At 56.6% G+C, this 11,558-nt stretch overlaps 2 protein-coding genes across 2 annotated transcripts; both read right to left on the reverse strand.

Annotated features, from left to right (window-relative positions):
* Positions 1–77: 77 nt before the first annotated feature.
* IE81DRAFT_349606 (hypothetical protein) lies at positions 78–4,940 on the reverse strand (the record flags this gene model as incomplete). The annotated part of the gene is made up of 6 exons (XM_025516414.1): positions 78–952; positions 1,020–1,638; positions 1,708–3,543; positions 3,636–4,157; positions 4,265–4,425; positions 4,565–4,940. The coding sequence occupies 6 exons, from the start codon at positions 4,938–4,940 to the stop codon at positions 78–80; spliced, it is 4,389 nt and encodes a 1,462-aa protein (XP_025367209.1).
* Positions 4,941–5,304: 364 nt separating this feature from the next.
* Positions 5,305–10,586, reverse strand: IE81DRAFT_325932 (putative P-type ATPase). Its single transcript, XM_025514662.1, has 6 exons — positions 9,182–10,586; positions 8,871–9,022; positions 7,555–8,808; positions 7,236–7,457; positions 6,828–7,160; positions 5,305–6,762 (listed from the first exon to the last, which is right to left on the reverse strand). Exons 1-6 carry the CDS (start codon positions 10,149–10,151, stop codon positions 5,443–5,445), a joined length of 4,251 nt encoding a protein of 1,416 aa, XP_025367210.1. The 5' UTR covers positions 10,152–10,586; the 3' UTR covers positions 5,305–5,442.
* Between the last annotated feature and the right edge of the window lie 972 nt (positions 10,587–11,558).

Consider the following 11,558-nt stretch of genomic DNA (forward strand, 5'->3'; position numbering starts at 1 on the left):
ACGAATGCATCGGGCCGTTCGGTATCGCCGAATTACACGCGAGCAATCGAGGCGTGCGCCGATGCCGGCTCCAGCATTCAAAGAGGTCTGAAAGGATCGCGGCGCTCATTCGTCGGCGTTCTGCCGGGCGACAGTAATGCCTGCGTAGCGCCTGTTCTGGGACTGGATGGCAACGAAGATGAGCGACGACGCAGCAAAGGTGGTGGCGTGGCCAGACGTGATGGTGCAAATGGCGATGCGAGACGTTGATTCGAGCTGCTCAGCAACTTGCCAACGTCCCAGAGGCGCACGACGAACGGACCAATGCTTGCGACTTGATGGTGATGATCCACCATCGCGCGCGATGCTCGCGAGCCGGCAGGGCTTGACGAGCGCGCCCTTCGAGAGGAAAGAGCGTCGTGCGCAGCGCCTGGAGGAGGTTCGAGAAGGGCTGCTCCAAAAGCTCTCAGTCTGCTCCGGCTGCGCTTACGGACGCCGAATGGCTCCTTCTCTCTCGACGCGCCGCCTGAACGTCCCCGTCCTTGTCCTTCAACATCTCCTCTCGTATTAGCCGTGCGCAATCTTCTAGCCAAAAAATCCGCGCTGAGTAGCTGCACCACATCCAAGTCGTCGAGGAAGCCATCATTTTGCTCTCGATTGCTGCTGCTCTTCGACGCAGGAGCATCCAGACCTTCTTGTCGTCTAGCCAGCTGCGCCAATTTCGTCATGGCAGTGGTCAGAGCGGAATAGCTGTGCGCAAAACGTGCGCTGCTCTCCCCTGCTCCAGCCGTACTTGTCGGCCCTTCAGTCTCATACTTTTGACTCGCTGCGCGCACACTCTCAGACAAGCCGGTTCGCCCTGCGCCTGCGTTGCCTGTCTGCGCCAACAATGGAGCACGTGCAGCGCTCGAACGCGAGTCCTTCATGTTCGGTAGAGCTGGGCTTCTTCGCTGCCCGAAAACTACGAGCAGACCTGCAGAAGAGGTCTTACGGATCAGTAACAGGGACTGATATGTGCAGCGATCCTTGATAGCTCTCACCATTCGCCGCGAAAGATGCTCCGCAAATGCGCGGTGGCGCCCTGCCAAAGATGCGATCCCAAGCGTACACTTCATCTTCTTCATCCGAAGTCTCTCCGAATGCTGGCGGGACCAAACCCGGCGCGCCGGGCACATTGTCACCTCTGATCGCCTCGCCCAGCAGAAATCGGAGCACCGCCTCTGTGCTTGGCAAGCCATCCACACGATGGCTCGAGCGTCGACGTTTGCCGGACGTCCGTTGTCTTCGCGAACTTTCTGACCGCGCTCTCGAAGAGGCTGCCCGGTCCACCTCGAGCTGATGATCCACCTCGCTCTGCTCTTCCTCATTCTCCGAATTTGCAGCACTATTATCTTCGCTGCCGCTCTCTTTGCTTCGCCTCTGATCTAGCACTACGCGTCGAGTCGCAGCGTGGTCCCGCAGAAGCTTCTTGACGCTCCTGAGGAGCAGGGCGCGCGTCTTGAGAGGCACGCTTGCGTTGTTCTCTAAATCAAAGCGCGGTGCTTTGGAAGGGTACGAGCTGGGGTAGTTGAATGTGATGCGTAAAAATGCCGGCTGGCCACGCTCAACGCCCCACGGTCCATAGAGATTGCAGCAGATGACCCGTTGCGCTATTTCGACCTGCCTCGAAACAAAGTCAAAGTGATCAGACGCTGTATCCTCTCACGCGCTGGCTTTGCGGAGACTCACCTTTTCGAACGTCACCCTGGGCATTCTTTTGCTGATGCTCGAAACTTCTTCGCCAAGCGTTTGTGCCGCATCCGGCGCGATCACATCGGCATCGCTACCGTCGATAGAGGTGCCCTCTTTCGGTACGCCTTGGGGCTGTGCAACCGCACCAGCTTCCGTGGATCGATCAGGTGTGAGCGTGGCGATGGATTTGTCAAGATGATCTTCTCTTCCCGTCAGACTTGGAGACATGTCCCTCTTGCTGGTCGGGGAGCGTTCGCGGCGCTGCGAAGCAAGCCCACCGCTCACCTTGACACCGGATATCCATCCAATCGCATCGATCGTCGACTTGCTGCCCAACGTGTGATTTTGACCTGCCGTTCCTTGTGCCCTTGTGCGCGCCTGCGCGAGCCAAGCTGCATCGCTGATGACACCAGCTCCCCGAGTCATGTAGACTTTGCTCTCAGGGGCCTTCGCCCGTGAGCGCTTCCCCGCGGTGCTTTCCCCTTGCTTCGAGCGGCCTTTACCCTCACGTTCTTTGCCGTGATGCGCATGCTTCGCATCAGACGTCTCCCTCCCGTCTGCGCTCGCACGTAAATGCGCTGAACCGAGCTTGGCCTGGGCGTCCCTAGAAGCTCGAGACTTTCCCTTGGTCGTACTAGCGCTGGACGCTTCCGTAATCGTTTTCTGCCTGTGAACTTCCCTTGAGCGACTGGAGATTGTCTGTTGGGGGAGGGCAGCGGTCATCGATCCTCCCCTTGGCGCGGACATGTTGGCGCCGCTCAAGCCCATCGACCTAGGCTGTGATCTTGACAGCGACTCGCTGAGCGGAGCGTTCCAGGACGATCGTTCAAGAGCATTTTCCCTTCCAGCGCGCTCGGAGAAAGATCTAGCATGGCGGGAGAAACTGGTGCCGAAGGCAGAGGCAGAAGCTGAGGCAGAGCCGGAGGCTCCCGAGTTACCACCAGTGCTAGTCGCAAGAGGACTCGGACCACCCGAATTCAAGCGCGTCCGAGTCCCACTACCTGGTCCGCTCAGCAATGCAGCAGTGGCATCCAGAGGCGGCTGAATCGCCGTTGCCGAAGCTGGTGATCGGACGAAGATGTTCTCGGGAGCGGACAAGACTCGAGCATGCGGCTCGCCAAGAGACTGCGTCTGAAGCGAAAGCTGAGGTTGATCTGTCACGCTCTTGCCGCCCGACGTCCCACCTGCACTTATCGGTGGAGGGTCGCGGTAAGAAATGTTGGGAGCGTTGACACGAGTATATAGCACCTTGATAGGGCCTCCTGCAACGTGACCGACAGCCCTGGTAACTTGTGGGTCGATCGGCCACAAGCGCAGCGTCTGATCCTTTGCCCAAGTGAGCAATTGCCACTCTCTATCATCGTTTTGTCGGTCCGAACCGCCACGCGTGCGGTACAAGAATTCCTTGACCGTATCTTTGTGCCCTTCGAAGCGCTTCACTGGCGTCTCTGGATTGGACTTGTGCCACATCGAAAGGCTCGTATCTCCGCGTTGGGGCAGAGTCATGACCCCACTTCCGAAAGGCAAATGCCGGGCTCTCCATACAGGAGTCGGCGTCTCGATGGTTTGCTCAGGTTCCGTAACTAGCTCCCTCTTACCTATCGCTCTCTGTGCGTGATTCGAAGACAAGTCCCAGTACTTGACGCTTCCTGCTAGAGAACAGGTGATCAACCTGTCTAAGCCCAATGTAGCATCGCGAGCCCAGTCGATGCCATAGATTTTAGACTCGTGCGCCTCGATGGTGGCTAGGGGAAGAGCGCCCTTGCGGTCGTCCCAAATCAGCACCTTGTTGTCGCACGATGTTGCAAGCCGATGAGGCGACGCTCGATTCCACTAGAAGCATGAGAAGCCAGTGAGGTCAGCGAGCTGACTTGTCCTGCGAGCGAGCGCTCCCGCCTCCTTCATGAAGCGCAATCAGCACTCACCTTTACCTGCGTCGCGGCAGCATTCCACGCACTGTAGCCTTGTTTAGGTCTGCTGGGATCGCGCAGATCCCACGCCCAAGTCCAGCTGTCGATGCCACAACTAGCAAGCACATCCGGATGAAAGGGCGACCAATTGATGTCGGTGATGCCTCTCGTGTGAGCATGCAAGACGTACTCTACAGAGGAAGATTTCCAGATCCTCCGAGGTTCCAGGATGTTGCTTGCTGCGGCAACAGAGGCGTTACCAGACGTGACGCTTCGTCCAGCTCCAGATAGAGCCGCATCGTGAGAGAAGGGAGTCAGTGTGGTGAGACCACGAGCTGATGAGCTGAGAGAGGGACTGTGGTACGAAGGCTGAGCCACGAAGCCCGACGCTCCAGTCGTCGTGCCTGGTCGTGTCGATTGACGAGAGACGTAAGAGCCGGTACGTGTAGGCCTGATCGATCTGACAGAGAAAGCGCCTGCATCCTCCGCTAGCATTTCTGGTCTGTCCAAGTTCCACACGAGCAGCTTCTGATTGGACTGCGTAGCGAAGCGCAAGTATGCGCGCGATCAGAGAGTAAGCGAGGGCGCTCACTGCCCATGAATGCGGTGGTCAGCATGACGCCCTTTGCGCGCCTGCCACTCACAGTGCTCGCGACCCATTGCGCTCGAGCTGGATGCGGATTCCACTGGCAATCAGCCACCTGCCATCTGGAAGCGTGTGCCAAAAAGCGCGGCGGTTCGTACGGATTCTCCAAATCCACGATGAAGAGGCCTTTGCGAGCAGCCAGCACCACATCTCGATTGGCTGCACATATGCCATTCCAGCGGTATCAATGGCCGAGTCGAGGGAAGCAAGGTGGTGCATGGTAGGGCGGTAAGATGAGCGCGCAAACGCTTTCACAAGGGAACCCCCCTTCGTATCCCCTTGGCAATGCTCCACTCACCAGGACTGATGCTCATGCTGCCCACAGGCTCCCTCAAGCTGATTTGCACAGACTTGTAAAAAGTGGTGCTGCCACCACCACCACCAGCAGCAGCACCGCCACCATCCTCGGCACCCTCGTCGCTCTCCTCGTGCATAGCCCCTCTAGCCTCCTCGGCATTGCTCGCAGCAAGCCTCTCTCGCTCAAGAGAAGCTCGCAGCGCTTCATCTTGCACCCGCACATGCTCCACCTCCTGATCCTTTTCGCTGGTGCTGCCTATCCAGTCCATTCCCCGCTCCCGCTCATGCTTTGGTCCATCATTCGCATCATCATCTCCACATTGCGATCTCTCCGCCATTCCCTCCTCCGACGCACAGTCGGCGAGCGAGATGGACATTGCAGGGACGCCGACGAGCCCATCCCCAGCAGATTGCTCCCCCCCCCTCAATGTAATAAGGCCAAAGCTGGATTGTTCAGCTTGGGCAAGTCGATGAATCGACGGGGAATGTGAATGGATGGATCGGTTGAGGATGAGGAGGATCGGCCGTTTTGCCGAGCATGTGTAGGTAGGTAGCACTCGTCACGCTCCTCGTTGCGTGGTTGTACACCGCTGCAGGGTAACCAGCGCGCGCTCACGGCGTCCGTGCGCCACGCGCGGACAGCACAGACACATAGACTTTATATGATAGCAAACGCGTGCCAAACAAAGGCTGGATCTTCGCAAGGACGAGCAGTTGCTCACAAATGAACATGACGAGGACGGTGCACTTCATTGTACATTGGCAACACTTTTGCGTACATGTAGATTGTCCCCCCCCCCCCTTCCCCCGGGGGGGGGGGAAAGGGGAATGGCGAGCCGCTCAAATGCGAGGGTGTGGCGGGGGCAGGGGGGTGGGAGATCACCAACCCGTAGCTCTAGGTCTGGTAGTGTCGTACTTCCTAATCAGTTTGGCCTGCTCTCCCTGCACTTCCGAAGCGCTAAAGGCGAATCCGTGCGTCCTCTTGAGTCTGTGCGCAGCTCTGACCTTCTTGACGGCCTGTTGGAATTGCGACATTCTGGGTCTGTAATCCTGCAAATTGTACTTTTGCACCTCTTGCACAATGTGGTAGTTGCGCGGTCTATACGTTCGCTGTTCGTACTTCCACGTAAAGTCTCGCAGCAGGCAGACGACGGGCACGACGAGCATGCAGAACCATGTCAGGCTGAAGCCGAACAGTGGTCCGTTGATGTGGTCCAGTTCCTTGGAGAAGCCTAGTCGAGGTGCGATCAGGCTATACACCACGATAAAGGCCAGCGTGAAGACAAAGGAGCCAGGAATGGCCAGCCAAGAGTACTTTTGCCATAGCGTCGTCTCGAGCGCCGCTTTGCCCAGCACGGTTGCCAGGACAGCAAGGTAGAGCACGGTGCCCCACACCCATCCGTACGAGTTGTAACCGCCATTCAGCTGCACTCCGTTCCAAAAGACGACGGTGACAAAGACGTAGGCGATGAGAGAGTGATAAAACGCATTGATGGTCCATCCCAAGAAGCGTCGCTTGTTGAAGAAGACCTGTCCGTACAGCTGAGGGTACCGATCGAGCATACGAGCGCTCACGTACTGATCAAATATGCCGATGACGAGTGGGGGCAGGACGGTGAATACGACATTGTAGAAGGATAGTGTCCAGGATTCGAAGGCGACTTGACCCGAAAAGGAGTTGTTGAAAGAGTACCAGAACAACGTCATGTAGAGCGTAATGTTCTTGTAGAACGAGTACAGGATCATCTTGCTCAACCTCGTATAGCTCCACGATCCGTGCACCAATAGCAATTTCCGCAGATATCGGAACTGGCTGATGGCGACGTCTGCTGACCGTGCCGCCTGAAGACCCTCAACACCGCTGATACCTACCCCGACGTGTGCCGCTTGGATCATGCTGACGTCGTTCGCACCATCGCCAATCGCGAGCAGCAGCTTGTTGAGGTTCTTCTTGACCAGCTTGACCACGAGGGCTTTTTGAAGTGGCGAGACCCGGCAGCAAATGACCGCTTTGCACATGACGGACAATTCCAAGAAGATCTTTGACAGCTCCTTCTCTAGCGCAAAAGACAGACTCTTTCCATCGATGATCAGAGCCAACTCCTCATGTTCGCCCGCTTCCCGCTGTGCTTTGACAGCCGCAAGACGCTTGGTCAAGAAAGCGTGCGTGTCGTGCGCATTCTCTTCGTTCACGATGACCTGCATCGCGCACGTCTCGCGTATCAGCGTGCGTCCCATTTCAGTCTGCGCACAGTGCGACTCACGAGGTTCATAGATTCGGAGATCAGTCGGCAAGACAGACCGATATTGATCGCAGTCTCTTGCCTGTCGCCCGTCAGCACCCAAACCTTGATCCCAGCAGTCTGTAGCGTATGTATAGTTTCCGGCACACCATCCTGCAGCTTGTCTTCGATCGCGGTGGCGCCCAGCAGGAACATGTTGCGCTCGATGATCTCAGCTGCTTGATCCAGCGCATCCCCTCGTCCGACGATCGTCGCAGCAGCTTGCTCATAGATCTTTGCCCACTGCCTGTACTCTTGTTCAGGAATCTCTCGCATGGCGACACAAAGCGTTCGCAAGCCGTCCGTAGCGTAGTCCTGCGCGGGCAGCCAAAGGAGCGTCGGTGAAATGTCTTTCTGACAAGCTCAGCCCACAACGCATGACGAGCTCACCTCCAAATGGATCATCGTCTGCTCAGTGAAAGGCTGCGTGCTAGACAAACGCTCCATGATGACCGTGTCCGCACCTTTGCAGTACAGCTTGATCTTGCCATCAGGGCACCTGACCACCGTCGACATGCGCTTGCGCGTGCTATTGAACTCGCAAACGTTCAAAATCTCGTACTCCAGCTGCATGCCGCGCACCTCGATGAAGACAGAGCGCGGTTTGCGGACCTGTTGATTTCGACACAGATTAGCGACCGCGCGGTAGTCCTAGCACAAAGAACTCGGAGCGGCGGTAGTCCTAGCGCAAAGAACTCGAACAACTCACTGTGAAGCGATAGCCGAGAGACTGCGCGCCGTCGACGAGAGCAGCCTCATCAGGACTCGAAGCCTGGAACACGATGCGATCCTCCTTCTTCTCTGGAATGACGGTATGACACACAGCCAACAGAGTCAAAAACTCGTCAATGACCGCACTGCTTCCGTCGTCCGGTGCAGAGCCGTCCATGATAGCCTTCAGTTCGTGCCAAGTCCTCTGTCCTCCGATCTCCCTGCCATCAGGTCCAATCTCTCCGGTTCCCTGCTTGCTCTCATCAACCATATCTGTGTACGCTGTTCCGCCAATGCTGGCTTGCCTGAATTCCATCTGGTTCCTGGTGAGCGTGCCCGTCTTGTCGGAAAAGATGTAATCGATCTGACCCAGCTCCTCCACCAAGCTCGAAGTGCGACAAAGCGCGGGGGTATCCGTGGGAGCGTAGTACATGTCCAGATCCGAGCTAATCAGCTGAGCCTGCTGGTACTTGATGACCTCGATGGTGACGATGAGTGAGATGGGAATCAGATTGTTATAAGCGATCACAAAAGTGAGGATATCTTCGATGAACACGCGGGCTTTGCCCTTGCCGTCCTGGCCCAACAAAAGGTACTGCATCTCGCCAGCATATGCAGTGTTACGGACGATGGACCCGATGGCCGAAGCGATGGAGAGCGCCAGTAACAAGATGAAGAGCAACAAGATCAGCACATTGACTTGCTTCTCCACCGCCGTCCTCTTGATAGGGGTCGATGTTGCATTGCGCATCAGCTTCGTCTCGTGTCCCGTAAACACCACCAAACCGTACACCCAAGGCGTGTTGCGCAGTTGCGCGCCTCGCAGCAAGAGCTGGTCTGGACTGAGCGGCACCTGTCTCATGGGCACACCGCTGAAACCAGGCGTGGCGCTTGTCTGCAAATGCAGCGTGGCATCGAAGTTGTACAGATTGTTGTTGGGATGTTCCGAGTTGAGATGGCCCCGCAGAGCGCATACTGGTTGAGGAGAGGTGAAGCGCGCCGTCTCTGGCGATGCCTGCTTGATCTTCAGATTCGTCTCCCCATCCAAATTGGCCGTCTCGACATAGCAGAGCCCTTCTGGCTCCGAACTGCTGAGCAAGACCAAGTCCGCGGGGAAGAACTCGTTGCTCTCCACACGCAAGACATCACCTACTCGGATATGCCGCCATCTCCGAGGCTCAAAAGTGCCCGTGCCAGGATCGAGCACTTGTGCTATCCTCGCATTCAGCTCGGCGTCTGATTGATGGCGTTTCTGTAAATGGGCAAGAAGGTCAAAAGAGTCGCATGGCGCCAGGGCAGCAGTGTGCCACTCACGATATCCTCCTTTACCTCCTTGAACGCGCTGGCCAGCAGCACAAGTCCAAGGGGTACGATGGTGGTCCATCTGTTCGTAGGCGAGACATTTGGAATCTGTTGAATGCAGGCAGTAAATAAGAAAAAGACGTTTGCGTATTTGGAGAATTGTTCTGCGTGTAGGAGAAATCGGCATCAGCGATTGGCCACAGCGACATCTTGACCACACAGGGGCGATCACGGTGGCCATCGTAGACTGCTGTCTGAGCAGACGCTCCGAGTAGAGCGAGTGCAGGGCACCCGTTGAGGATTTGTGAGAACGCTGTGCTCACCATAGAGGAATTTGGGCAGAAAAGTGATGACGTTGAATTTGCTCGTGCTGATCCAATTATCCGCAAAATTTTCCTTATCGTTTGTAGTGGGATCGTTGAGCCTGACCACGCGGTCTCCCTGCGGCACTTTTTCTCTAGCAGCTTTCCCGCCCACCAAACCCCTAAAGTCGGCGCGCAACGACTTGATGGATCGATTCACTCCGTCAAACGGACTGTCTCGTGGCATCCTTCGAGACTGACCAGCTGCTCCACCGCTCAATGCAGACGAGGCTGCTCCCCCAACACCTCTATCGCCCGCCCTGCCGCCCGGCCCGCCCGACCTGGCTCCTTTAGCATCTGGCGCATCGTAGGGCTCGTAGTCGTCATCCGCCTCTATCGCCTTGCCCCCTCCCCCTGCGCCATATGGATCGCTAAACGGTCCATACCTATCCGACGTGTACCCAGCAGGGGGTGCCGCATTTCCTGCCAGTCCCAGACCCGAGTCCGTCGATGCTCCAGCATAGCCCATTGCTGAACCTCCGAACGCATTGGGCGGTGCTAAACTGCTGGCGCCGTACGAGTCTGCCGCAGCCATGCCCATGCCCGGCCTGGAAGGGTTGGGTGGATAGCCGCCGTACAGACCATGTTCACCACCCGAGCCCGAGCCCGAGCCCGTAGCTCCGGCGCGCGATCCTCCAAATCCAAAGTCTTCCTCATCGCCCATCAGATCGGGATCATCAGCGTCCACAAGCACGTGGCTGGCTTGCACACCCCCACCCGCCCCTGCTCGTTGTGAAGAGTCGGCAAAAGGGCCCAAGCCTAGCGTGTCTGATGAGGCTCCGTAAGCTCCGCCGGCGCCGTACGAGGTGGATTGCGCGGCACCTCGCTGTGATGAACCCGCCATGCGATGAACGGGCTGATGGGACGCGAGCCCCTCGGGAGGGGGCGCACCCGCCGTGATGAAATCGTCAAAATCGTCCATGCCGGGCATGTTGGCTGTCGTGTGGCAGCGCAAGTCCGCCTTGAACTCCTACGTCTGAGCGGCTGGTATGAAGTGATGTGCCCCCTGGCAGACCACACAAGAGGTCGTGCAGGCGAGGAAGGCGCGGTGTGGTAGTGGTGTGACAATCCGACAGTCGTGAGTGTGAGGAGAAGCCGGGCGGGAGCCCTTGTGTGCGCGTTGTCGTCAAGCTTGATCACCAAAAGCTCGGCTTGAATGCGAATGCGTGTTGCGGTCGATCGTCTCTCTTCAAGCGCGTGATCCGCGCAGCTGTGCCACGAGGTGAGTTTGAGTCAAGAGTATGTTTGCGGTGATGAGGCAAGATGCGAAGCAGCGCTGTTGCAGCGCAATGCGTGGATGCGTGGATGCGTGCGTGAATTGTGAATGGTGAATGGCAGGGTGAAGTTGCATCACTCAGAACCACCAACGAGCTCCCGTCTGCAGCCACAACAGCGTCGTCAAAAGTCGTGAGCCGTGAGCCGTGCTGATGAGCGAGCGGTGCTTGCTTGCATGCATGCCCTGCCTGCAGCCAGCCAGCCAGCCAGCAGCGTACATCAGCCTTGAAAGCTCAGCTAGGCTGCAGCAGCGCTCAGACTGTGCGGTGCGGTGCTGTGCTTATTGCAACTATGGCGGGGAGGGAGCGCGCAGTGAGTCGTGAGGTGTAGTGCTTAATTGCTGCATGCTGCATGCTGCGCTGAGAGGCAGACGTGCCCCGCGCGCGCGCGCTCAGGCTGTGCTAGCGCTGGAATCTCGAGCATAGTCAACAGTCAATTTTGAATTCTTGATTCAAGATTTTTGATTCACCATTCAAGATTCTGATTGTGAGTCAAGTGAGTCTTGAGTCACGAGTCCTGATGACGCTGCCATGGTGAGTCAAGAGGCAGTCCACGTGATCTCTGCTGCCACACGTGGCGAAAATCATCAATAATCAAGAGTAGTTAAATTAGACTCAAGAATAATTAAGGATTCTGAATCCTTGCCAAGTCAGTCAAAAGCCAGAAATCGCTTGGGCAGATGAGCCGAGTCAAAAAGTGAAGGCCAAAAATGTTCTAGAAGTGACCTGTAAGTTGACTGAACACTAAAGGAGTCGGAATCATTTGGTCTTTAGTTTGAGTGCAGGAGGAGGCGGAGGAGGAGGAGGGATTCCTGATTGATTGGCCGTAGCGGGACAATAGGTGTGAATCACGCGGGATAACAGAGTTATTTGGATGCCAGATTCGTGATTACAACGCAGATATATTTGGCGCATCAGACTCGTTTTGATTGGGACGGTGATACAAAGTCTTGAGTCCCATGCATGCATGCATCCACAGATCATTTTGGATTATGGATTCAAAGAGTCAAAGTTGAAAAATTTGAAAGGTTTGAAGTTTTCTGCACAGGTCTGTGTGCGTCTGT

The sequence above is a fragment of the Ceraceosorus guamensis genome, assembly GCF_003144195.1.
Source record: "Ceraceosorus guamensis strain MCA 4658 unplaced genomic scaffold IE81scaffold_82, whole genome shotgun sequence".
NCBI classification, from domain to species: domain Eukaryota; kingdom Fungi; phylum Basidiomycota; class Exobasidiomycetes; order Ceraceosorales; family Ceraceosoraceae; genus Ceraceosorus; species Ceraceosorus guamensis.